The sequence below is a fragment of the Phasianus colchicus genome, chromosome 1 (assembly GCF_987193195.1).
Source record: "Phasianus colchicus chromosome 1, bPhaCol1.hap1.1, whole genome shotgun sequence".
NCBI classification, from domain to species: Eukaryota; Metazoa; Chordata; class Aves; order Galliformes; family Phasianidae; genus Phasianus; species Phasianus colchicus.
Genome location: NC_143436.1, coordinates 30,753,412 through 30,781,197, shown reverse-complemented (window position 1 = coordinate 30,781,197; position 27,786 = coordinate 30,753,412). Strand labels below are relative to the sequence as shown.

The window sequence follows — 27,786 nt, the reverse complement described above, 5'->3', positions numbered from 1 at the left end:
GTGTATTGGCCTTTACAATTTCACAGGTTTTGGTAAAATATAAACTGTGCTGATCAGATTGCATATAGACTATCCTTGATTTCCTAAACAAGCTGAAGAACATGGCACACTTGGTTTGTTACAGTGCAAAGTAATAAACTCCTTTTCAACTAGACAACTTTTTAATCAGAAAAAAAAAACAAAAAAAAACAAAAAACCAACAGATCTTCTGGGAGTCATAAGTATGAGCCAAAATGTCTTTGAGGAATTCAACAAGGCCTGGACAGACTGTGGAGTTGGGAAAGGTGGAACTTAATGAAGTTTAACAAAAGCAAGTGCAGTCTTGCACCCAGGGAGGAGTAACCACATGCATCAGTATAGATTAGGGAATGACCTGCTGGAATGAAGATCTGTGAAGGACCTGGGTGTCCTACTGGACAACAGGTTGGCCACGAGCCAGCAGTGGCCAAGAATGTTGCATCAAAAAGAGCACTGCCAGCGGATCGATGGAGGTGATCTTCCCTCTACTCTGCCATGGTGAGGCCATATCTGGGGTACTGTGTCCAGTCCTCAGTTCAACAAAGACAGAGACTTCCTAGAAGGAGTCCAGCAGAGGAACATAAAGATGATAAAGGGCCTGGAGCATCTCCCTTATGAGGAAAGGCTGAATAACCTGGGTCTGTTCAGCCTAGGGAAAAGAAGACTCGGGGGATCTGATTAATGTTTGTAAACATCTAAAGGGAGGTGGGAGGCAAAAGGATAACAGCAGGCTCATCTCAGTGGTGTGTAGTGATAGGACAAGGAGCAATGGCCTAAAACTTGAACATAGGATGTTCCATACAAACATGCAAAAGAACTTCTTTATGATGATGAAGCACAGAAACAGGCTATCCAGAGATGTTGTGGAGTCTCCTTCTATAGAGATATTCAAGATCTGTCTAAACATCTACCTTTGTGACCTATTGTAGAGAACCTGCTTAAGCAGGATGTGGGACTTGATGATCTCTTGAGGTTCCTTCCAGTCCCTGCAGTTCTATAATTCTGTAATTCTGCTCCCACAGTGTGGATGCTTCCCTGGTCCTGCTCCTCTTCTCATGGTATAGTGAAAGCAGTCCCCTCATGGCAGTGTGATTCCCTGTCCCCCACCTGCAGCACCTGACACAGCAATTCTAGCTCCCTGCAGCTCTTTCTCTGACTCTCCAGTGGAATTCCTTCTTCCCCCTTTTCTCTCTTCCCTTTTCCTGAGACACAAATGAACTTTCTCCTGGCTTCAGTTTTCACAGAGCAAAATTCAATTCTGTGTCCCATGCTGAGAAGCTTTGAGCTGGCTTTGACTTTGCTGCAGGAGAATCAGGAAAATAAAGCAAGCAGGAAGATCAGAATAAAGCACATTCTACTCACTAAATACTTAGTAACACTTAAAAAAGCAGGATATCTTCAATGAATTTCGTTGTACATTTAACTTATGGTATTTTAACACATCTTCATGAAAAGTATCATATTTAGCGTCTGTAAGTAAACAAGAAAATAGGTTGTGTAATTTCATATTTCCTGAAGTGCTGCAAGCAATGCTGTGTATTAGATAACATTTACTGTCAGTCACAACGACTACAAATAGCTCTTCCTAAAGAAAAGATGTTCTTTAATAATCAGCTACACAGTGCATGTCCTTGAAGCAGCTTTGGAAGCACATTTTAAGCAAGCGTAAAGTCATATTCTGGCATTTCTTCGGTACACTTTATTTCTTCCTGACAATGTTTTATTTTACAGAAGTGTAAAAGAAGTGACAGGTTATTGTGTATGTAATCATGGTTAATTTTTAACTTCAAAAACTACTCTGTGATCTTAAAAGCTTTTAATTTGTTCATAGGCAGGTTTGTACAAGCCCTTTGCAACATCTGTGTGCCGTTCTAACAATTAGGTATAGTGGTAACTTGCTCTCAGTCCAAAATAGTTTAATTAGATTTGACGAGTGGGTTAAGCTCTTACATGACTTTGACCCATATGAATGCCATCACAGATGTTTACGTGTTGAACCTGGTACTGAAAAGTACAATGGCTTTAATGGAAAAATGCTGCATCATCAAATCCTTCCACAACTGGTGGGCTTCACGGTGTTCTGCTGAAGGCACAGGCAGTGCTTGGTTGGACTGCACTCAGGTGGAATAAGTATCTGGGAATCCTGAAGCCTGTGGCAAATCTCATCTCCACTGGGGAACCTGGGGGTTTTCAGTGACCATGCTCAAATACGTAGCTGCTCCATCAGAAATATCAGGGACCAACAAAATAGAAAACAACTATTTATATCTTGGTTCCAAATTCAAATTCTCCGTAATAATAATAATTGCATGCATCAGTACAGGTTAGGGGATGACCTGTAGGAGAGGAACTCTGTGGAGAAGGACCTGGGTGTTCTGGTGGACAACAGTTTGGCTATGAGCCAGCAGTGTGCCCTGCTGGCCAAGAAGAAGCAGTGGCCTCATAAACCTTATCCGTGAGCAGCTGGATCTGGCCCACTATCCAAAACCCAAAGCAAGCAGTGAGGTTTACAGTAACACCTATTTATAGTTCCTGCCTGCCCCAGGAAGCATGAACAGGGGGTGAAATGGGACACGTCTGCCTGGTTAGGTGACCTGGAAGGAGGAGACAAGTGAGCGCTGTGGGGACACAGAGACGGGCCAAGAGAAGATTTGAACTGCAGGTCAGATTTTGAAACAGCCAAAGCTAGAGCAATCAAGGTAATTTCCCTTCACTCACTAAAAAAAAAAAAAGGCTAGATAAAAGCAAGAAGCTTTTCAATGTCAACATTCAGAAATATTGAGTTGTTTTCTCTCTGTCTCTATTTTATATGATATACCTTTCTTTAGGAATTAATGGTTTTAAAATTAAATACAAAACAAAAACAACAACAACAAAAAACCAGCACAGCAATGGAGAAGGAAAATCATAGAATCATAGAATCACAGAATGGCTTGGGTTGGAAAGGACCTCAAAGCCCACCCAGTTCCAATCTCCTGTTGTGGGCATGGTTGCCACCTGCTAGATCAGGCTGCCCAGGGCCCCATAATACATTTATTCCTATCATATAAAGATCATGCAGTCAATATTTCTACTAGAGAATGCTGTGAGTAGCCTGTTGTCATTGCCGGATGTGTTCCATGGAGTCTGAGGAAAACACAAGGCATTCCTGAACGACACTGTGAGCCAAGTCCTTATGTACCACCTACAACAGGAGCCACTGAACAGCAGAGCCTTTCTGGTTGGGTCCCAAAGCTGCTGATCTCTCCCACGCTGTTTAGCTGACCCTACAGTTTCACAACTTTGATGCCCTTCTGTGAGGATTGTGCTGCACAGCACTGGCTCTGGTAGCAGCCTCTTAGTTTCCCAGCACAGGGGATTGTCCTCTGTTCCTGGGCCCACAGCAGAACATGTGAGAACAGAGCATGCTTGGGTCTGGTGTGACTGCCTGGCATTGAATCAGCTCTGTTCACAGTGAGCTTTCCAAATGCCAGGGGGAGATTTTTACTGCAGAAATATTTGTGTGTATTCACTTACATGAGGGCTGTAGTTCCTTGACTGCACAAATGTTGTCATCACCAGAAGCTTACCTTCCTGAACATTTGCCAGCAGCAAACCAAACTGGCTCTGAATAACAAGAAAGCACAGATATCTCTCAGTTGCCTGCAAGTTTGGAGGGAAATGCTTGAAGCACTTTGCCTGTTTCACTTCCCAGCAAAGGCAAAGCAGGTATCCTATGGCTGTGCTTGGACTCCCACCCTCCTGCCCACAACATGAATGGCTGGTGGCTCTGTACCTCTTGTCACCTCCCCCAGATGTCAATCCACCCGACTCAGCTTTCTGCCAGGTCACTGGGGCAAATGCTGCGAGAGGTGATCCTCCCTCTCATCTCCTGCCAGGCACCTTCCCTGACCAGGACCCCAGCTGGGTATGTGACATTTACTCCATTCTTAATTTCAACACTTCTCATAAGAGGATGCTATTTCTAATCCTCTAACTTTGAGATTTTTCCTTTACATTTGAAGCTTTCTGCAAGCTGTCTCCATTTTTATACATCCATCCAAATGACAACTGTATAAACTAAAGTCCATGGAGTATTTAGCACATTAATACTACCTAGCAGATATTGTTTGGAAAAAAAAAAAATCTAAAAACATTTAGTTTCTTTTTCATAAAGGTTTTGAGTTTTAGCTTACATTTTGGTGCACTGCAGAAATACAAAAACCTTAGAATATAAAAAATGGATATATTGCATGTGGTGAACTTGCATCGAAAGGAGACTCCATAAAGGAACATGGAAAACTAGGGGGAGCAGAGCTGAATACTATATTGATACAACTGTCTTCTGTGGGTTAATTGCTAGACATAAGAGGCCTACCTAATGTATTCAGACTTAGTATGTCAAGCAAGGGATCTGTTTCTCTGTAGGCTTTTATCTGTGGTTATGGAGATCAAGTTCTGGATATTTTACTTCTTATTTCAAAGGACCAAACTGAGCCAGGAAGATTTTCTGGATCTCCAACTGTCTGCCACGTTTGGCTGTTGCATTTTCACCTGTAAGAAAGTCTCAGGTGATTATGTTTAAGTGTCTCTCTGCAAGGTATTATGTCTGCCTCTAAATTACAATGAACAAATATCAGACAAATCTGTCTGAATTCAGTAGTCACATGCAGTGCAATGCACGGAACAGTCTGGCGTTGGGTATTCTCTACAGTCAGAAGCAGATGATTACTTTCCAACAAGGCATAAGATAGAGTAATAATAGTAGTATTGTGTAAGCAACACAAGTTAGTTCTACTTCCAGATACATAACGTGCTTGCCATGTTTCTGAGTAAGTCTCTTTCTGTGCTGCAGTATTATATAATGCATTACTGCAGGCACACAAGAGCATATTGTTGGGACATTCACTCATGCAAGCAGTATGTGTCACAGCCTGCTGCTGAAACCCATACAAGTTTCCATCTACTGTCATAAGTCATCCTTTAGCCAATAGAGTATGTGATTCTCCCACCATACTTGAGGTAATTGGGTGTAAAATGTTTCAGAACTGAAAGGACTGTGTTTAATGGCCAAAAGTAATGAGTGTAAAGAAATATTTATCACTTAACATAGTGTATGGACTCGAGCCAGCTGTGAGAACGACGTGTGTATAAGTGTGTATCTTTATTTTTAAAAAAGTACATTAGCAGCAAAGTTGTCTAGAAACAGAAATTTAAGGGAACTTCATTACTGAAAACAAAGCTGCATTTCTTAGAAAATGAAGTATGCGTGCATGTATCTGTTGCACTTCCAAAACCTGTGAGAATATGTACTGAATGCGATCCTGGTAAATGAAGTACAAGGCAGTTTGGAGAAAAAAATGCTGCACTCTATAAATGAAAATATTGTTTAGAAAAGGGGTGTAACATGCCACATGACATTACTTCATCAAAGAAATATGATTGCATATTTTACAGTAACATTTTCTCAGTGATGGTCTGGAGTGTAATACATGTAGGAAGAGAATAGCCATGGCAGTCACTGGTGGCCACTGGAGAGCAAAGAAGTTTGCAGGCACCAGCTCCTATCCAGGGAGCAAAAGAGACAGAAGGATCACAGGGTAACAGAGACTTCACAGTACCTTTACATTCATTTTCAAGAGGAAAGTATAGACTGAGTATTAAAAACAAACCCCTAAGCAAACAAAAATTCTTAAATATATTGTGATTTTATTAAGACAGTTTCCACATCTCTTACATGCTTTTGAGTTACCATAACTGGTTAAAGTACTTGTGAAATGAATCACTAAAATACATATTAAGGAGAAATGGTGTTTTTCTCTATTAGTTGTTAATCTTCCTGATGAGGCTGATTTGCTTTTCATTAGAAGCCTGAGTGATGCCACCACCTGCTGACTTGGGATCACTGTTTCAGATAAGGCACTATTTCCTTCTACCACCTGCTCTACCGAATAGAGCTGGAATTCAGCTGATGTTTTTAAATACCAGTGTCAAGACTGTAGCTGTTTCTGTGACTTGTATTTTAAGCTCAGGATTTCCCCAGGAGTGTTCTGTTAATTTTAGCTAGTTCAAAATGCAGCAATGAGTAAAAAAAAAAAAAAAAATCAGAACCTGACAGGTCAAGTTTTAAGATTGATGCTTTCCTATCTCTTAATTTACTTTGTTTCCCTAAGAAATCCAAGTATTGAATTCAGTTTACATTTTTGACTGTTCTTTAACTCCCTTGGTACTTGTTCCGCAGTGGGTTAATTGGCTACAAGATGCCAATACACAGAAGAGAATACAGTATCTATAAGAATAAAATCTCATTTTGTATAAATTAGGATATAGATTGTCCATGTATTCTGGAAACAGAAGTAGGGGAGCCATTCTGAAATCACCACAGCTATTCTTTTTGCCTGAATAGTTTCAAGAGAATGCATGCATGAAATGACTGTGTGCAGTTCCTCCACGTGAGCACTGATTTGACATGGCCAGACTTAATGAGTGGCTGATCTCCAGGTAACTCACTATTGAAACAGATGTAATTTTTTGTTCAGGAGGAAGTTTGAATTTCAGCAAAGCAATTTCCTCTTTAAATGGGCTGCGTGCTATTAGGTAATTCTGTGAGTCAAAGTATTATACAACGCAGAGATCTGTACGCCAGCATATCTCTATAGCCACTTTTAAGAAAACTTTAATAATATTTGAAGTTAGCATGAACTAGAAGTGGGAAATGTGCAGTTTTACTACAAAATGCAAAACACATTTTACAAGCACATAAATGGCACACAACATGTATTTTGAGAGGATGAGGTAGCACTAAAGATCCTTACTGATCTCTCTAGGCTAAGATGAGTTTTCAAGGCTAACTAGCTTTGACCACAGTTTCAAAAGCATCTAACAGATTTCATGAATTTTCAAGATTAGGCAATACTGTTCTTTGGCAAAAGCACAGTGTAACAGTTTTGTTTCCGTAGGCAGTCAGATCCATTAAAAGGAATGGTCTCATACTTTTATTATCTATTGAATAAAACTGCTCATTATTGTCTGAAAGTGTAATGAAAGAGCTTATCGTTATGCATGTGTGGGAGATTAATGTTAAAATCACAGTGAAACTACTTAGGGTTTCTCATTCTTTAGTAACAAATGACTTATTGAGTACAGAAGTTTAATGTATCTTTGGTTTTTGAAATGAAAAAGTTTAAAAGAAGAGGGAATAGGTCTTAGGAGGGAAAAAAAGAGGGAATGAGTGTCTGATTGCTTGACTGCTCAAAATCAAAGTCTTAGGACTGTATGCAAATTATTTGGATTTTACAAGTTTGTAAAATTAAAGTTTGTGTGCTACTTATAGATAGCACAAACTCTCCATGAACAATGTTTTTAATAAAATATCTTGGATTTGTACATCTTGTTTTCTGGAAGTGACTTTATACATCTTACATCAAGTTGAAAAGTGGCGTCACAGTTTTTGAAGCACTGAGTGAAGTATCCTTGTACTTCTACACAAAATCTCACAATTTATACATTTTGTACCCTTTGTGACCTATCCATTTTTCAGTCATCTTTAAATCTATTCACAAATGTAACATTAAAGGGAAATATTTCAGGTCCAGCATGGCACTATACAAAGTTATTAACTTTTTGTTCAGGGTCTGAACCAAGCTTTTGTTTCAATTTCTTTGTTGAGCCCTAATCTTATTATTCTTTTTCCTGACATGCTTGACCAGAGAATGTAAAAGAAAAAACTGGAAAAGCTTTTACTTTGATGCCATTTCTTTCAAGCTGCCAAAGTAAAGCAAGCCGCTTCAGCTGTAAGGAAAAATTCTACCCTGTAATCCCAGGCCTAGAGACCTCAACAAGAATGATTCAGGATCCTGGAGTTTGATTTCTGTTGCTGCCATAATGAGTTATGAAACCATGCAACAGAAAGCTGATCTAACTGCTATACTGTAACAGATTTTCCGCTAGGGAAATGGAATGTGGAAAATATATAGTGGAACATCATCAAGAAAATGAGTTACAAGCATGCCCAGCTTTACTGCACAGCTAAAGGAAACTCAAGATCAAATCTCGTTTGGAAGAAATAGGACTAAACCTGTGTTTCCCTTGGATTAATTTTGTAACTCATGGCTGAGATCAGAAAGGTCTCTTCCTGTATTAGTTTTATAAATCTAAAACAAAATTCAGTCAAAATCATTTAGTGAATTTGAGTTTGCTTATCAAAACAAAAAAATGTCACCGTATTTCCCTTGAAGATTTAATCATTTAGTCCAGGCAGGGCATCACTGAGTGATGTACAGAGAGAGATTGTGTACAGTCTGGGAACTGGGGGATAATCCTTTAGGTTTAACCAAGGACAGAAGTACTGCATTGCTGAATCTTACAGAATAACGAATTCCAAAATGAGATGAAATTATAACTGTAAATATTTTTTGGTAAATTACTTAGAAGTATACATGCTGAAGTAAAAAAAAGAAAAAAAAAGAATTACTATTGTCATATGATTTTTCTATCAAAGAAAAATACAATTTACAAAAGGAGTTCAGGTTTCCTCCACCTGTAAATCAGCTCTGAGTGCTGAGTACAGGCCTCGTACAATAACTGTAGTTCCTCACATTCAGTTGCTTGTTGCTTTGCCACTGGAGCACACATCATTTTTTGTCCTGGTAGTCATTTGGTACTTTTCTTGTGAATCTCCAAGTAGGAAAAGCAGTGCATGAGGAAAGGTTAAAAAATCATGTATCTGAACGAACAGCCACACTAGCATAGCAAATCCAGTTCTGATGTGTCTAGATCCTTCTCTGTGAGTTCGTCCATATGGACATCTACTTCAATACAAACTTCTGGCTTTGTGGAGTCTAGCTCCTCTAAAGCTAACATTTCTAAGATGTAGAGGATAAGATGGGCTAAATACAGGTTTAAGTCGGTGTGATTGGGAACTATTTAGCATGCTATTAGCAATTTGATGCTCACATTTTATGACAGGTTTTTGTGTCTTGCAGTATTAACTTTATATTCTCTTCTGGAGTAGTTTTAGGGTATTGCCCCGAATAGGTCTCTGGAAAAAGGCTGGATAGCTACAAGAGTGCTATGTGAGACAAATCATCCCCAGCATAACTAACAGTGTTGATACGAGAGATGAATTGGGCCCTATGTCTCCTTACTGTAGGAATACTTTCTCTTGAGCCAAAGTAACAGCTGCAGTGTTCTTGTGACTTGGAAAAAAAAAAAAGCAGCTTGCTTGCATTGTTGGCAGAAAGAGTACACATGCCTTTATCTTCAGAGGACAGTGATTCTTCTTTTTCTGAATGATTTGTGAGGGGTCACTTGTGAATCTCAGGTTAGAGGGTTTTTTCTTATGCGCTCCATGAGTATGCAGTAACCTACACTTGTCTGCTCTGGGAAGCTGAAATTTCTCCCCTGATAAAACAGGTGCACTGTGCTGACAGAGCTCCATGGCGGGGTGAAGTGCAGAGCAGGATTCCTGCCCCTGGGTTAGCACAGAGCAGCCTGTCAGCTCTTGCCTGGGACACTGAGACCCAGAACTTCCATGGCAGTTGTACCGCACTGGGAGCAATTCCTTGTAGCTGGCACATGCTTCTTCATTTTCCCTTCCAGCAGGTGTGTAAAGACATCAAAGTGCTTATATTCACCTGTGATACAGAGAAATTATTTGAATCAACTTTAAGTTTCTTTAATTAGTAGCTATGACTGTCTGGCATACATTTAATTGTTTACAATGAATACATTTTGCTAGTAGTTAGATTTCCATCGTATCCAATTGCTGTAAAGGCAATACTGCAAAATTTTGCCAGTCACAAATAATGCAGGATACAATAAAAACTATGGGAAGCAATTTCCAGTAATGTGGCACGGTATGCCATATCTGTCAGTCTCTATGTAAGCTGGTATTTCACAGATGAAACTTGGCAAAAGACTTCATATTAAGTAACGTAAGAGTTATGAACTTCCAGTTGCATTTGATTTGAGAAAAAGTGCAGACATTAACCTTAGAGTAAGTCACCAGTTTTACAAAACTATTATAGCTTGATATAAACAGTTTAATATAAACATATACATACTGTAGGAACAACCCTCTCATCTTTTTATGAAGAGCATTTGCACCAACCTAAGAATGAAAAAGGTTGTTACTTCAGACTGTGGAAACTATTTAGAACACTGTTCTAAACCACTACAGATTTATAGTGGATCCTATAGGCTTTCATTGATTTCACTTCCTTCAAATTCTGTGCTTTCACAGACTCGTCTGCAGGGTCACTGTGAACAGCTCCCTGTTCCCTAGTGTCCTCAGCAAATGCACTGTGCACACAGCAATGCTCTCCTAGGCTGCCCAGGCAGTGGCTAGGCTGGTGGAAGGGACAGTCCCTCCAGCAAGGGAGAATAGGACACAGCCAAGGTTTCTTCCAGCTCACCTCAGATGATCTCCGGCAGTATCCCTGCTGCCCTCACACCTTCATCCATCTTTATGCACTTCTCTACAGCTCACAGAACTTGGCATCTTGTTCCCAAGACTGGAGAAGACCTGCTGTTAGGATCCTGAGGCTGTTTAGCCTCTATTCGACTTATGCTGGGGATGATATTTCACTGTGACCTCTATGTTGTCATAGGGTACCACAGTCAGATGTCTTTGCACACCCTTGGAGCTGCAGGGTGGTCATCCCTCTGGAAAGGAAGTTGAGGGCCAGGCACGATGCCATGGGGTGTACCCAAGGAGGAGGAAAAAAAGGTGGAGGACAGGCTGAGCAGCACTGGAATAACGTGGGCTTCATGGTATGCATCCAATCACAGTGTAAATGTAACATCTCAGGATAAACATTAGTCAAGGTGATGCACAGGAAGTGACTGAGCAGGTCTGTACAACTGGTTTCATCTCCTGACAAGAAGTAAATAGAGAACCTGAGGGATCGATTTAAATTGTACTCCACAAGAAAAAATGCTAAGATACAACAATGAGGGTGTAAAATATATACTTCATATACTGTCCACATAAAATTTTTTAATCAATCTTATTTTTGATAGCAACTTCTCTGACTTAAATGTGGCCTGTGCCTTGCTAAAGGCTTTTACACTGCTATCTTCTTCCACTTTGTGACTTCCAGTCAAACAAAAGACCAATCTAATAAAATGGAGGCAAGGACGAGGGCAATGATTTAATAGCTATTCATCATAAATTAATAGTAGAATGTATTGGAGCTAAAGAATAAATTCATTAACTACAAAATGTGCGTTTTTACACATCCCACACTTTTGTCTGGTAAGCCTTATCTACTGCAGTGTGCTAAGTGTGCATTACAAATATTTGACTAATCATGACATAATTGCAGTTCAGTTTGCCCGTGCAGTCCCACTGCAGCCCTGAGGAAAGCGAGGGGTCTCAACGAGCACAAAATACCCTTGTATTTCATTCATTTGCAAAGTAATTGGCACAACACACTTCATTCCAAACATAGCGGCTGAAAGAGATAAGTGAAAAGAATCAACAGTGTAAATAGATGGATTTATGTCACTAATGTAGGAGGCATTTTAAAGGCAACTGTTCAACAGCAAGCTTTAATGTCAGCACAGATTTAATTAAGTCAGACCACACTGCATTTCTGAGGACTGTATTTGCAGATGTAAACCAGCACAGTCCCACAGCCTTAGCTGGAGCTTCACCCATCTACAACTTCAAGCCTTGATAGAACTTGTCAAATATTTCAGTTGATTATTCTTCCTTCCTCTTCAATTTCCTTCCTTTGTAGCTTTTCTCCTGATTTTTTTCTCCCTATATCTGTGTTCTTTTAGTAGGTCTAATGATACTGATTTTCCTCTCCATTTGGTCTCTAAAGCTTTCTCCAGGATCCTTTCTAACTTGTTTAAGAGAACCACAGAATAATCTGGCCAGGGAACGTGCCTCTGAAGGTCACCTAGCCCAAGCTTCTCCTCAAAGCTAATTTCCAAGCCAGCCTTGCTGCCATGCTCCAATCCATCAGTTCTTTCTCTTTTGTGAACAGCAGATCCAATGGAGCTATCACCAATTATTCTAAAACCAATGCTACTTTTTCATCTTGCTCTTTAATTATATATTTTTGCAGTTGTTCCTTAAAAAAGCTTCCATAATTCTCCAGCTTTATTTCATCCTCATGCCTGTCTCCACCATTATACCTCCTAGTGTCATAGTAAACATACTATTTCTATGCATTCTGGATTTTCTGATGGAATTATGTTTTTTCTTAATAAAAATATGCCCCTTCCTTTGATATACAGGGCTATATTTACTCATCACAAGACTCAAACCGATTCCATATGGACAGAGGTCAGGTTGAATGACCGCAGCTTATGGCCCAAAGCCATGCAGGTAACGTGAATACTATACAAGTGGCTAAAAAAACACTATTTTTCTCCTTTTCTTTGGGCAGCTAATCTGCATTGCAACTGCAAATCAAGCCTTTGCGTAATATCTATAGAGCTTTCTCTATTTGTTAAATATAGTGTTCAGTGGTTTCTGAAGGGGTTTATACAGAAGGAGTTTAGATTTGAATGCCAGACATGGTCTAAATCATTGGGCATTAGCAAAATGTGACGGCAGAATCTGGCCACTGTTCAAAAATTACCTTTGGGATCGGAAAGGGGTGATCCTTCTGGTTTTCCTGGAACCCAGACAAACCATCAACTCTGCAGTGTATCAACTCTATAACCATCAACTCTGAGCACTGTAAAAACCTGAAGACTTTTGGTAATGCAATCGGAAAACTTTCTGGAGTTTGTACGATCAAATCTACTTTAAGAAGGGCAACTGCTAATAAATCTTTAATTAAACTGCTCAACATAACACACCAAATGCTTTAGTTATTTAGCTGTTAATAAATAACACCATTATATACACAGTATATAACAGAGTATCATGAGTATAATTAGCACAGATGGGCTGCACTGGTCTGAAGGGCTTTGAAGGGGTTTGGCAGACACTGGTCTGTGCTCGCTCTGTATGAGGAGGGCACGGGGCACCATGGGTGATGCATTCTGAGTAGCCCTTCACAGTAGATTTCTAGCAGTTCTGAAGTGGGGTGTGACACTGCTCCGCCCCCGGAGCTTCTGGGGCTATCACAAATGGCAGTCGTGGGTGTCAGGCCCTGCTTAGTGTGGAGGTCGCCTTTTCCAGGGTTCCGCCTGCGGACCTCACGGTACAGCTGAGCTGAGATCAGCAGGGTGCCTGTGGGCAGAGCGGAAGGTGAAGGGACAGTCGCTGGCTTTACGGAGCCCTTCTTGGGGTGAATTTGGGACAGCCGGGCTTCACGGCTCTCCTTAAAAACCAGCGCTTGTCTCAGGATTCCGTTTCTCTCCCGCTAACGACACCGTTCTCGGGCTCTCAGCCGCTTCCACCAGGGGACGCGGAGTGCCAGGCGGCCACCGGCTCGGAGCCCCCCCCAGCCGCGGGGCGCCGGGCGCGGGCGGGCGCTGCGGGCGGAGGAGGCGCCGCGCTCCGCCATTGGGCAGCGCCTGCCCCGGAGGCGGGCCGGGCCCGGGGCCCGCTTTGAAGTGCGGGTCCAGGGATGGTCACCGCCTGAAGGCGGCTTGGCATCCTCCGCGTCTCCCCGCCGGCGGCTGCGGCAGGGGCGAGAGAGGCGGAGGAAGGGGGGGAAGGAGGGAGGGCCGCCCTCGCCCACCTCGGCGGCGGAGCGGAGCTGGGAGTGGATGCGAGGGGCCGGGAGGAGAAGGGCTGCGGGCGCGGGGCGGCTTCCCGCCTCGTGAGGGGAGCGCGGCGGCGGCGAGGGGGGACGCGGGCGGCATGGGGGAGCCGAGCGGCGCGGGGGCGGCCCAGGCGGTTCGCGGCCGCTGAGGCGGCGGCCCGGGGGCGCTGCGGGCGCGGAGCGAGCCATGCGGGGGGCGAAGTGGCTGGCGGCTGTGCTGTGCCCCCTCGCGCTGCTCGTCGCCAGGTCGTGGGCGCTCCGCCTCCACCCGGGACAAGGTAAGCGAGCGGCAACAAAGGCGGCGGGTGGCCCGTGCGGCTGCGGAGGGGTCGGCGGGGGAAGGGGGGGGAACCGGGCGGGGCGGCGGCGGCGAGGGGCTTTTCTGCGGAGAAAGCGGTGCGGCTCCGCGTGGGGAGTGCCGCCCCAGCGCCTCTGCGCTGCCCAGCGAGGCTGAGTCCCGCGCTCTCCGTTGCAGAGACCTTAGTGAAGCAGCTGTCCTCCTATGAAATAGTCACACCTGTCCGGGTGAATGAGTTCGGAGAAGCTTTTCCTCACACGCGTCACTTCAGCAGGAGGAAAAGGAGCTCGGAGCCCGCCGCTCTCCGCACGCACTACCGGCTCAGCGCGTACGGGCAGCTTTTCCAGCTCAACCTGAGCGCCGACGCGGGTTTCATCGCCGCGCAGTTCGCTGCGGTGCACGTCGGAGCCCCGCGGCAGCCGCCCTCCCCCGACCTGCGGCACTGCTTCTACCGCGGGCACGTCAACGCGCAGCAGGCGCACGTGGCCGTCCTCAGCGTCTGCGGCGGCCTGGTAAGTGCGTGCGCTCCCCGGCCCCATTCATCTCCTTCCTGAAAGGCACGCAGTGGGATGCGGGGCTTGGAAGCTCTCGGGCGGCGTTCCAAGCGGTCGGTCATGCAGTGTGTTGGCACTGTTGGCTTGCAATCGTGACGGGATATACAGACGCTGCTTTCAAAGAGTCTTTTGCTGGCCGGTGGTGGCATTGCTCGGTGTAACGCCCCGAGTTTGAAGAGCTGCATCAACCAGTAGTTACAAGGGAGAAAACAAACCATGCCTCAGGCTCAGGGAGCTGTTTGGTAAAATGATGCCGCCAGTTAGCATCAGACAGGTGTTTGCAGCTAGATGGCTCTTATTTATGTATAAGTTTAGAATAATGGTCCTTGGGATAATGAGAGAAGACTGAGTGTCGATATTTTCCTGTGCTTTCAGCTGTTCTGTAGAGGTGTCACATTCTTGGTGGTGCACAGCAGCACTCCCCAGTCATCTTTCTGTTGAAGTGAATGGGAAGTTTCCTATGGCTTATCTGAGAGTGTGACTATAAGATGCTTCTTCACACAATTGAATTGAATGAAGAAATCAGAACAGCGTGAAATAGATTCTGTACCTCTACTTTGATAGCATTTATGTCTTTCCAGGGGTATGATGAAGAAATGATACCTCACCACTGTATGTCAGAGCAGTTGTACTGTGTTGCTGCATTTCGTAGTTCCTTGTCTAGAAACAAGATGAGATATCTTGCACTTTGCTGTATCACTACTTATGAAATACTTAAGAGCTCCGGGCAGCCTGGTCTAGTGGCTGGCAACTCTGCACATAGCAGGGGGATTGAAACTAAATGATCACTGTGGTTCTTTTCAACCCAGGCTGTTCTCGGATTCTATGAAAGCTGCAGTTACTGCCGTACCAGTCATTGAAATTTCAGTGCTTTAAAATAGCTACACACATCAATACGGGATGCTTCTTATTGCCGCAGTATAGACATGCAGGACTTCTGAGAGCTGAAACAAGCCAGTGACAGTGTTTTCTTATCTCTTTATATAGAATATTGAATGGAATTGGGTGGCAGGATGTTGAAGGGTGTGGTGTGTGTTGAAAGAAGGCTATGCATGTGATGGAAAAGAGTCAGAAAGAAGCGATACTTCAGAGGGACGCTTGTATTGTCTAGTGCTTACTTTTGGATTTGTGGTTATATGCCACCTTGTCTTTGGGTTCAGGCCTTTGGACTTGAGCAGGTCTGTGAAAATTGCTGAAGAAAACATTCCAAAACCTTAATTCTGTATGCATCACAGCTTTGGCTGTTTTGCTTTACCAAGAGATTTCATTGGTCCTGGTCTGCTTTACACAAAACCCAATTTGAATCTATACTGAAGCCCTCAATTTGTTGCATACCTGGGGCACAGAAAGAGTTGATAAGAGGAGGAGTTGCAAGTAATTACAAATGTTTTTCATGTATAAGATCATTCATATAGCATGGCACTGAGAATGGTGCTGTAGTCTACACAAGATAAATACAAGAAGCTTTATATTATTTTCTTTTAGCTACTTATTGCCTGTTTTAATTATCTTCTTGCAAATAGTCAATTTTCATTACTTGAAGGGGCCATACAGTGAAAATGACTTACCTGAAAAATGCATACCTACTGTACTTCGAAGCTGTCCCAACAACCTATTATTTGGCAGTTCTCAAACTATCAGTGCAATACTTCCTTTGCTGTAATAATTTAAATGTCCTACTGTTCTTTTCCTGTACTTCATTTGATCATTACGACTTATACTATGCATTATTCCGCTCAGAAGTCCTTGAACAGCAGTAAGTTGAACCTTTACATCTTCTAGATGAACCTTGTGAACTTCCACTGAAGTTTCTGGCTGTACTTCATGGCCTCTGTCACTTTCTGGCTATCAAGAATCACTGGTCTGGGCTTCTACCGAATGTCTTCCCTTCCCAGAGTTTCCCAGACCTTCTCTTGCTATTTATTCCACCACTTTTTGCCATGCAGGCATAGCCTTGAGGAGCATAGATGTCACAGGCTGTGACACCCCAGCATTATGGCCACTTTTTCCTTGTTAATAAACCTGGTGAGGTTTGGCAAAGAGGAAGCAGAGCCCTGCATAGGTGGTTGGTCCTCTTTGGGATGTGGTTAGCTCCCATGGAGGGGCTGTGAGGGGATAAGGAGACTGTCACAGCCAGCTGATACATGCAAAGAGTATTCTCCAACCTGGTTTGGTGCCTTCAGCCCACTGTTCTTCCTCATTCTTTTGTATTCACACTCCTTGTGTGACTGCTAGTAGAGAGCACTTCTTTGGAGGAGAGGAATGGTTTTAAGAGGAAGGAGATAGATGTTGGGAGGGTTTTTTCTGTGATATCTTGTCTTCCCTAAACATATTCTGCACTTTCCCAGTGCAGCTATTCTTGTGTTGAAGGACTACGAAAGTTAGTAGATCAGGGGTTTTAAAGTGTATTTGCCTTGTGCATTCAACAAATGTACATGTGACAGTAAGCTCGTCAGTGCTTGCTTCTCTTCCATTGAACAATACCATGCTTTGTGGATAAACATAGAGATGTAAGTGATTTGAGGATTACAGAATCACAGAATCACAGAATCGTAGGGGTTGGAAGGGACCTCCAGAGATCATCGAGTCCAACCCCCCTGCCAAAGCAGGATCCCTACACCAGGTCGCACAGGTAGGCGTCCAGGCGGGTCTTGAATATCTCCAGAGAAGGAGACTCCACAACCTCCCTGGGCAGCCTGTTCCAGTGCTCCGTCACCCTCACCGTAAAGAAGTTCTTGCGCACATTGGTGCGGAACTTCCTATGCTCCAGCTTCTGGCCATTTCCAATTACTATTCAGGTAAGAAGCTGCTTCTTGTGAGTGAGTAGAAATTAGACTGTGGTGACTTGGCAGCTTCCTATTCTGTTTAAGTAAAACGCGTTCTCTCTAGGATCTGTTTTTCCCATGTAAAACCTGAGTTTCGTGTGTGGAAATGAAAATACAAGGAATTACTTAAAATTATTAGATAGGGTTCTGTCTTCCAAATTTGCATGTGTAAGGCAATGGCTGTAGACCAGTGCTTTAAAAGCTAGGAATGGATGAAGGATGTGAACTTACAGGAAAATTAAAGGTGAAGTTCTAAAAGTTGCTCTTAAGATGTACCTGAGAGTGATCTGAAGTTGCACCATGTACTTTCTTTGACATTATCCTGTAGGCTCCTCTCCCCAAGATCTGCATCACCTGTGCTGGCAGCTTCGCTGCTGCTTCCCAAGTTCCTTTTTTTCTTGACTGCACTGCACACTCAAGCTAAGTGTGGTTTTTTTTTTCCCCAAGCTTGCTCTTCACTTTCAGTTAAGCCTTTTTCTGAATGTACCAAGAGCATGTACAGCCCAGAGTACCCATGGAGCTTTGCTTAATGGCCTCTGACACCCTGTATGCAGTTTTGTTGCGTTATGTTTCAGTGTGCCCTGGGTTCAGGGATGCAAATGGCAAAGGAAGGTTAGAAGGTCAGTCGGGAGCCTGTAGTAATTGCAAGGAGGGAGCCTGTAATTAGTGAAGTTTGGAAGGCTGTCAAAGGCAGAAGGTCATTTGTAGTGGTGGCCTGGGTGCCTTGTTGAATGTCAGATTGCATGCACACATTTCTTACATCTTTAGAGTGATTTTTGGAAATCTTGCACTTCATTTCACTCTATTTTCCTAAGATCTAAATCTTTTTGCTTTTACTGCATTGGTCCATTTTAGCTTCATACTAACGTGGGAAACAAGATCTGCTGAGAAAGCCCACATGAATCTGGTGACAAAAGTGACCTCTCAAACATTATCTTGACAGCAAAATCATAGGTGAAAGCAATTTAATTTTCAAGAAAGTATAGGCTGCAACTTCACTGACAAATGCAAACAAATGCTGAATTGTATTGTATCCCACTGTGAGATATCACTATTTGTAACTGTGTAGGTTGTTTCAAAAGTAGTGTATTCTGCATTATTTCCATGAAAGCTATGATAGATTCAATGAGGACAGTAACAATATTTGATAGTGTTTTGCAGCTGAGAAATTGTACCTTTTTTTTTTTCAGCATAATCACCACCATTAGCAGGTTTGTGTGTTTGAGCTGGTAGGGATGTTCTTCATTTTGTGGTATAACAGCTGTGCATGGCCATCCAGAATGTACCTTATCTTTCATGTTGCTGCTGCTGAAATAAACCACCCACTGTGGTCACATCCACTGCTTGGCTTCTGTAATGGTTCAACAAGAGCTAATGAACATCAATGGGTGCCATTTCTTTCTGTGAAGGGGAATTAACTAACACACCTTTTACTTTATATGAACTTTTGTACTGGATGCTGTTCTGTCAGACTGCCCTTCTGCTGCTGTCCATCACAGAGCAACAAAATGTAATGGAATATTCATAGGAAGGTTCAGCCTATACTTCATTGTGTTAGCCTGTGATATCAGAGACAGATAGATGGAGGTATGGCTGTAGGAGGCATTACTTTTGGAGCAACCTACAGAAGTATCTAATCAAGATCTAATTTCTTGTGGAGTTCTATTGCAGGTGACAGGTTTGTTGCCTTGATAGTTCTGCCCACCACTTTTTTTTGTACTGCATAGTACTAGTAACTTCATTTAGTTAAGCTACAGTGGTTTTCCAAAGAAAATTTTAACACTTGTAACTGGAAGATATGTTTACCTTAATGTAACATATAGGTGCAGCTTCCAAAAAGTTACTTTCTAAATTTAAATGTCAGATTAGCTTTCAGTATTCAGATCACTGAAGTCTGTGAGCATCTATAAGCCACATACTAGTTCTTATAGATTTTTTTCATAAACAAGGAAAAAGTCATACTAAAATGTCAAGATGATCAATTCTCATTTGGACAAACAGAGTCTTATTCATGTTGACAGGCTGACCTGACACTTGCACTTAATAGTTTTGGTTTTATTCCTCATAGGGAGTATAAGGTGAATCTCTAGCCCTGAATATCTGCAATATAACAGTAAAAAATAAAGTCACTAGTACTGTTATTGGCCCTTGCATTTATTTTGTCACTCAGTACAAAATAGTTTTGGGTATAAGGACTGACTGAGTAAAAGATGAATTCTTTCATAAGAAGCTAAATAGAATAAAAAACAATTCAGAAGTAGAGTGAACTTATAGGAAGAAACACTGGTATTCAGTTGCTTTGTTTGTGGCTTTTTTCTTCTGTGTTCCTATTTGATTTTTTTTTTTTGCTGTTGACTTCAATTCATTTGCATTTTCTTGTCTTCCCCTAATGTGTGTTGTCAGAAGCAGGATCAGTTTTCAAGTATTTTCATTTGTGATGTTCAATCTCTTTGAACAGGAGACTATTTTGATGACTGCAGCTGCCTGAAGTCTTCCTGGTCTTGCATCACAGAATGGATGGTGCAGACTTCTTAACTTATGTTATCTTGTCTTACCGTTGCTTTCCTGCATGTGGGTACTAGAGATCTTCTCTACATCTGAGGGTAGACAACAATTGCATATGGACCTGTATTGCTGACTCAGCTACTGCCTACACATCTTGGCAAAATAACTGCTGACTGTGTGAGTCATTTAAAAAATGACTGCTTACATTTCCAACTAAGAAAATCCCCCCAAAATCCTCAAAACACTTTTTTCTTCCTCAAGCTGTTTGCATCTCTATTTCCAGTGATGCTGTGCTTCTACACGAGTCAGAACAGAGCAAGTACAGGCAGAAGAATTAGGTGAACTGAGTAACAGCCCAACTGGGATGCTGTGTAAACCTGCATTTTAAAAATTTAAAGTAATGCTACCACCTTCTGTGGTGGTCAGCAGTTGGCTGTCATGGATTCCAGTAGATTGTGTGTTCTTGGGGTATAGATGTGAGATATCAGATCAGCAATAGCTTCAGTTGTCATTGTTCTTTGTCTTCATTTTGTGTGGAAGATGTAAGATTGTAGTAGTTAAGTTAGGTAGTATGAAAGAGGTCATTTTCTGGACATACACAGATTGACAAAAGTATTCAAAGCATGTACTGCAATTGACTAAAATGAGGTGAAATTAGCACATGTAAGGTACAGTGAGAACTGTTTGAGTGGTAACTGCCTGATAAGGGTAGAAGGGCCTCTTTGGAGTTATTTGGCTCTCTAGGAGAGTAAAAAGTGTTTCTGTGTTTTCTTAAAACATTGAAACTGGACAGTTCTTCCTGAATAGAGGTAATTGGAAATGTGAGCTTTTCTTCTTGTTCACTGAGACAGCCAAGATTGTGGTGGAGTTTCCTCCAAGACTAAGTGTTTGGAGGATCCCTTGGGTTTGCATTTTAGGGGAGTATTTAGCTTGATAAAGTATTCATGAGTGTTTTTTAAATAAATACATTCGTATGTACGTATGCTTCATTTCCCAGTTCCACTGGGCATTGTGAAATAGCTACCTTTCCATAATCTCAGTGCAGTATTTCTATGTCAAAAGTTGACAGGTATATTTTTAAACTTAGTTTGTCCAACTAGTTCACTGTAAGTTTTAGGGATAAATGGGCTTTCTCATTTCCTTCCATTTTCCTTCCACTCCAATGAATCTTGTTAATTGCTGTGATGCCTGCAGGCTTTTCTACCTGCTTGTTCTGTCTGTCTTTCAGATAGGTATATAGCAAAGAACTGGAGAGAATATTTAAAAAAACAAACAAACAAAAACTAGCCTGTTACTACAAATTTTACTTATAAGCTTTCAGGAATGCCATTTTTTTACTTGGCTTCAGCCAGGTCTTTTTCTGCCTAGAGTAGACTTACAATGAGACTCTCAAGGTACCTATGTCTGAATTTTCCACTTCCCATGTGAATAGGCTTTCCCCTATGCCATTAGATAGAATGTAAACAGTCTTTTTGTGTTCGTGATTGAAAGCATGATAGTATTCAACCAGGAAATAGGCATCTATCTACCCAGACCAGGATGCTTCTAACAGAACTAATGCACCTGCCAATGCTCAGAAGTGTGATTTTAGTCTGCCAGAGGTATGATTACTATCTGCTAATGAAATCCTAGTGTCACAAAATTTGTAGGCAAATATGAAGTTAGAGCATGCAGTTTGACTTAAAGTTAGGTATTTTTTCCTGTATGCTTTTTTTTTTTGCATTTTACTCTTATCAGTCTTCAAGAACCTGATTGGAAGAAATAATATATTTCACTCCTAAAGAGTTGTGCAGTGGAATACCTTCTTGATTAGCTGGGTTATTTGTTCTGTTGTTAGCTTATTTATTAATTATTACTTTTTTCTTTATTGTATTATCTCAGTTAATGATTAAGCTACAACTGTCTCGTATTTCTGTAGTTGAATTATCTTCTGGTAGAAGTGTTTTCTGCAGATATTGGCAGTGTACCTTTATCAGACAACCTCTAATGCTTTTTTCTTCCTGGAGCTTATTAGGCTGTGCCTCTTACCTCTTTTATTAGAAAACATTGTAACCCTGGAGCAGGCAGAGAAGAGTGAAGGGTTTACTCACATGCTTGAGAAGAGCTTTGAATTAACGTGACATGGGAAGGAGGGAGAGTAAAACAAGAGGAAGGTATTTTGTAACTTAGTTTGTAAACTTGCTGTAAACTCCTTGCAAGTTTTTGAGATGGAGTTAACCATGCTGTAAGGGCTTGAAAAACCTTTATAGGAGCAGAAGTTACCTGGGAGGGAGTCTGCCAGTTTAAAGTCATGTTTTCAAGACAGTCATTCTAGCATTTTTCTGAAGTTGTTCCAGTTGTGCTGTTGGACATATTAATTCCATGTTTCCAAAACTTGTTATATATCCCTTATGTTTTCCATATGTTCTTCAAAGTTGCTATTATACACAAGGATATAATTTGTATGTAGATACAGTACATACTTTAACCATAAATTGTGCAATACTTATTTCTACTCTTGGAATAGAGCAAATGCATTGATGAAGACTGCAGTTTTAAGCCACTTCAAGTTGGTAAGGCATATCATATAAAATCAGTAGCCATGCTGATCCATTCAGTCTTGATTCAGTATAAAGTGTCTGACTCATCCAGAGGATTTTAAACCCAAGAAATAAATTATCATTCTCATGTGGGTTTTCTCATAAATATCCTCAAGTCTGTGTTTATGCATGTATAGTGTTCCCTCTTTCTCACTTTCTTTGGACCACTTATTTATAATGTACAGGAGGGTGTTTTCAATTTTAAATTCTACTTCTACTGAAGAGACCTTTTTAAATGTACTTCTATATCTGAGAGCAGAAGTAAAATGCTTAGGGCAGATTTCTTGTTACATGATTTGAGAAGCATCTGTAGATGTAGATGATATCACTGATGTCATTTACCTGGACTCGAGCAAGGCCTTTGACATGGTCCCCCACCACATCCTTATTTCCAATTGGAGGGATGTGGATTTGATGGGTGGACCACTCGATGGATAAGAAACTGGTTGAAAGGCTGCAGACAGAGGGTGGTCATCAATGGCTCTATGTCCAGGTGGAGGCCGGTAACGAATGGCATCCCCCAGGGGTCTGTCTTGGGACTGGTGCTCTTTAACATCTTTATCAATGACATCGATGACGGAATCAAGTGCACCCTCAGCAAGTTTGCTGAATACACCAAGCTGAGGGGTGTGGTTGACATGGTAAAAGGAAGGGATGCCATTCAGAGGGACCTCAACACTTTTGAATTCTTAGGTAGTTTACCACTGGTAGCTCTTGATTGGATACAAGATCAGGAATACTGAGTGGGATTCTCAAAGTTATGAAACTCACTCAAAAACATGAATTAGTGACTTTTTTGTACTGTGAAATGATAAGGAAATACACGCTTGTTCTTGCATTTTTTTTTCCAGTGGAAGTTTGCTATTCCAGAAGACAAACTTGGAAAATGTTTTATTGAAAACTTTCCTCACTAGCTGTATGCTGTTATTCTCATAGTTGACACTTGTCATAGCTGAAAATAGCTGTTAACTGGACAAGTCGCTGAAGAAACTGGTATAGAATATCTACTCTAGCTCTGGGTACTAGGGGAGAACTAAAAGTTACTTGCAGGAATAAAGCACCAGTAAAGTTTTTTCTTCCATTACATCGAAAGTAACATTTAAAACGCCTCTTACCCTAAACCCTATTTTAGATATGCCAGCAGAAAAGAACTGATCAGCTTGTTAGTGTTCACATGCCAGCCACACTTATCCTTCTTTGGTGGTTTGAATCTTAGCATCAGTCCTTACTGCAGACTAATGCTGCTGCTAATATGTGGACAAAACACAGTTTTAGAAGAAAAAGATTGTGTAAGTTATGTGAAGGACAGAAGGCAACAACTCAATCTAGAATTCAGACAGCAGCTAAACCTTGACTTTCTTGATGGCTTCCACTTCTCTCTATGCAGTTTCCTCAGCAGTCCTGCTTGGTTATACTTAAGTTCTTTTTCACTTCAGTGACCTTGGTTTTACTAAGTCTGTATAAAGCTTACATACAATATATTGTTACTGTACCTTGATCATATTGTTAATATATCCTCCTTACTTATGAGTAAGGTAGTCTCTATTACAATATTCCTCTGGGGGAACAAGACTCTAAAAAACTTTTTTGCTTCCAGCTTCTGTCTCATGCAAATTTACTTTCATTAATCTGAAAATATTATCTTAAGTAGTTTATATCATGAAAGTTATAAAAATTTTATTTTTAGTGGAGAATAAAGCAATTACTTCTCTTACTTTCAGATGGGCACCTTTAAAGCACATGATGGTGAATATTTTTTAGAACCTCTGATGAAAACGGATGGAGGTGAACATGAAGATGAGCATAACAAACCACATCTTATATACAGACATGAAGAAATTAATAGAAAGTATCAGAAATCCCATAAACCTTGTGAAGTTTCAGGTATAGTCACACTTTCATTTTCAATGCAACCTTTTTAAGTGTTAGTTCTCAAAAAAAAAAAAAAGGCAAGTTTCCATTTTAAGACATTTTTCTCCAGATTGTTTCTAGACCTCTGTTTTTCTTTCACATAAGTTTGCCAAGAGTTACTTTTTTCCCTGCCACTGGGTAATTTAAATATAGGAAGAAATAGGCATGTAATGGTGTATCCTGGTGTTTCAGGAACTTCTCTCTTGATTTATTTTTACATCATACATATGTTGTTCTGTATGTAAACACTTAAAGGATAGATTGTGGGAGGAGTTGTTGCTTACAGTCACAGTAGTTAATAAGTTTATTGCAAACTTAAAGAATAATTTGAGGTGTATGTCCTCCTTAAGAATGAACGTATATAATATTACCCATTAATGTAGATGTTTTTTCCTTTTGGATATTTTAACAACATATTAATACTAGAAAATACCTATTTAAAACTATAAAAAAGCAAGGGGAGTAATTTTAATGCATGTTTTAGGATGTGTCACAAGTGAATGGTTGTACTTTCGTAGCATCATAGTATGTAAGTTAACTACCAAGTATTGTAATCTTAGAGTGGGAACATATGCAAAGAGTGGGAACCTGGAAGTAAAACAAAAACCTTCATTCCTCACGAGAAAGTGAGTAGGAAGCATCATGTCTTAAACTAATGTGTTTTTTTAGTAGAGTGGAAAACTTCAGAGCTAGTTCTCATGGTTATGAATGCATCTTCATAGTCAGAAAATGTTGTGGTGATAGAAAGTCACCTGAAGCTCCTATCAAAGTATAAAAGCTACACAGAAGAGCAGGATTAGGAAGAACTGATAAGATGTTTAGAATTTTCCTGTGAACAGAGGAACCATCAACTTAATGTTACATGTTTCAGTGTAGAAGCCAAGACCCTATGTGAGCAATGATCTTATTAACCTCTGCTGTTACAACGGTACCGTGTTAAAAGTGTTTTTTACTGTCTAAAGCTTTTTCAAGTCCAGTGAGCATAAATGCCTTTATTTTAGTAGAAGCATACAGGCTTCATTTATTGGGCTTCAGAGAAAATACTGGAGGTGGAGACTCAAGGAAGGAGAATGCAGGTTAAATTTTGTTCTGTTTGTCATATAGAAACATCCTGTCTTATTCCATTCAATGTCTTGCATGAGACTGGTGCTTTTATGCATTTTGAATCTGTTTGCATTTTAGAAGTACTTATGCAACACTGAGAGCATCTGAAGAGAATAAAATACCAAATTTTACCTTAAGGAATATCTGGCCAGCTGTTTGAAAACACAAACTGCAAAAATAGCATCTTTTTGGCTAATCTAGGATTTTTCCAGAACCATACTTTGTACACAAAATGTGTTGAAAATACTACTTTTTTGTAGATACATAAAGCTACAATTATGATCATCTTCCATTGAACAAGTGCCAGTGAAAGACTTTTTCCCTAAAGCTCTGTATTTTTGAAAGCTGGTGCTACCTATTCATGATTGCCACGTAAGAGTAAAGAGCAAAGCTTTGAATACCAGGAAGCTGATTTTAGAGCCAACTTATTTTAAATGATAGATATGTACTGAACCAAGGCAGAGCTCTTTTCTGAGTTGAGTATTGTACAATATGCCAATATTGACATGTTGAGGAATACTGCCAATATTAGCAACTACTGCAAGAAGAGCATAAAGAGAATAGCCAATTTCCCTGTTTTATGTATTAGCTATGGAAGACTGAGCCAGGGTTTACTGTCCAATTATTACTGGGGCTTGTCAGCATTGCAAAGGTATTCATGAAGGAAAAATGTATTTGTGTAGTATTTTTGACCTAAATAAGATATTTATTTCATTGTTAGTCTTGCTGAGTTAGTCACAAGTCTATTTCCCCTTTAAGAAAAAAGGTGATCGTGAGAGTTTTGTTCTTTTAGTGCATTTTGACAAGGGTATATGGGAAGGCTTTCCATGTGGAAGTAGTATTTAAGTTAAACAGTGGGTGCTTGATCAGGATATGACTTGCAATGACAATAGTGATCCATTTCATCTAACTCTAGATACGTTATACCTGTGTTAGTCATCCTTCTCTTTTTGTATTTGGAGGAGAAAAAGGATCACTGACTGATTCATGTGACTTATTTTAGATATGCCTCTTTAGGTAACATGATTTACTACATGGAAATGTCTGTTTCACTCCACTGACTATAAAGAGAAGCTGAATGATTAGACACTTCAATGTAGATGATTTCCATAATCTGTTTAAAAAAAAAAAATCATGAAAGTCATTGGATATATTGGACTTTAAATCCCTCATCCATTTTGTTGTTCAGAATTGTTTCCTACTTATTCATTGGTACAATATTGAAATGTTAAAACAAGTCAAGACAAAAGATTTACCTTTACAACATTTCCTAATACTCTTCCCAATCTCTAGTATCTGTACATCTAGTTTTCTTGACATTGTGAAGAAAATTCTTTAATACCAGCTGCTACAGCTTTAAAGTCTCCTTCAGTTCATCTTCTTAGTTTTGAAATTGGATCACACTGATTATTTCTAAAGCTGGCTAGCTAATTTTTCCTCACTTGCTACTTTATTTTTTTAAAATCTTTCTGTCAGGGAAAGACATCTGATACATTTCCTGTACTTATAAATCCTGTTTCCTTAACACAGGAGGATTAGAGGAGTTTGACATAATGATAGCTATATGATGGCTATTTATCTTTTCATTGTTCTTGTATTCATAAACAAAATGAATTTTATTTAGTGTAGTACTGAAGTTGTCTTGTCTAGTCCATGGATTGGTCTTCAGCTCTTATCCTAAGTATGGGTTCTGGTTCCTATTTTTTCCAATGTTCTGAAGTTTCAGACTCCTGTGACTTAAAGATGAGTGTGTTACTGCTTCAGCTGGTTCTCTTGTATTGCATCAGTCAGTCTGAAAACATCAAGTATTTTTATAGGTACTCAGCATGGTCTATTTCTGTCAGCCCTTACTTTCTTCTATTCACTGTTACTGCTAATAGTTTTGGGTTGCTGTTCTTGTATTTTGTGACTGACTCAGATGACTACTCAGCAAATTTCAAGGTGTTTGTTGTCCCCATTAAAGTCAAGACAAAAATCAAAATGACAGTAGAGACAACTGACCTCTCAGAATAGATTAAAGCTTACTGAGGAGGGCTCTTCCACTAGAAGATAAAATACATAAGATTAAATAATTTCAAAATGGAAATGACACCTGAGTCAGGATATCTTAAGTTGTTTGAAGAATGTAGTCTCTAAGGATTGGGAGCTATACTCTGGCAGCCACTGCTTAAAAGGAAATCTAGCTTCCACAAAGATAGTAGGGACTGACTCTGAATGGATTGGAATACCTCATTAGGCACTTAAGTTCCAGGGAATAGTGAGAATTCAGGTATACTTCTCACCTAAGTGTTTTCATATGGGCATTGCTGAAGTGACTGCCTGATCAAGGTGTGAGTTTTC

The 27,786-nt window shown here is 40.7% G+C and overlaps 1 protein-coding gene across 1 annotated transcript in view; it reads left to right on the top strand.

The window, feature by feature from the left end:
- Positions 1 to 13,794: 13,794 nt before the first annotated feature.
- The window catches only part of ADAMTS20 (ADAM metallopeptidase with thrombospondin type 1 motif 20), an 82,497-nt gene continuing 68,505 nt past the window's right edge, over positions 13,795 to 27,786 (top strand). Inside the window, exons 1-3 of the mRNA XM_031589567.2 lie at positions 13,795 to 13,948; positions 14,146 to 14,480; positions 24,153 to 24,315. Coding sequence (XP_031445427.2) covers positions 13,858 to 13,948; positions 14,146 to 14,480; positions 24,153 to 24,315 — 589 coding nt within the window. The 5' untranslated portion in view covers positions 13,795 to 13,857. The remainder of the gene's footprint in view (positions 13,949 to 14,145; positions 14,481 to 24,152; positions 24,316 to 27,786) is intronic.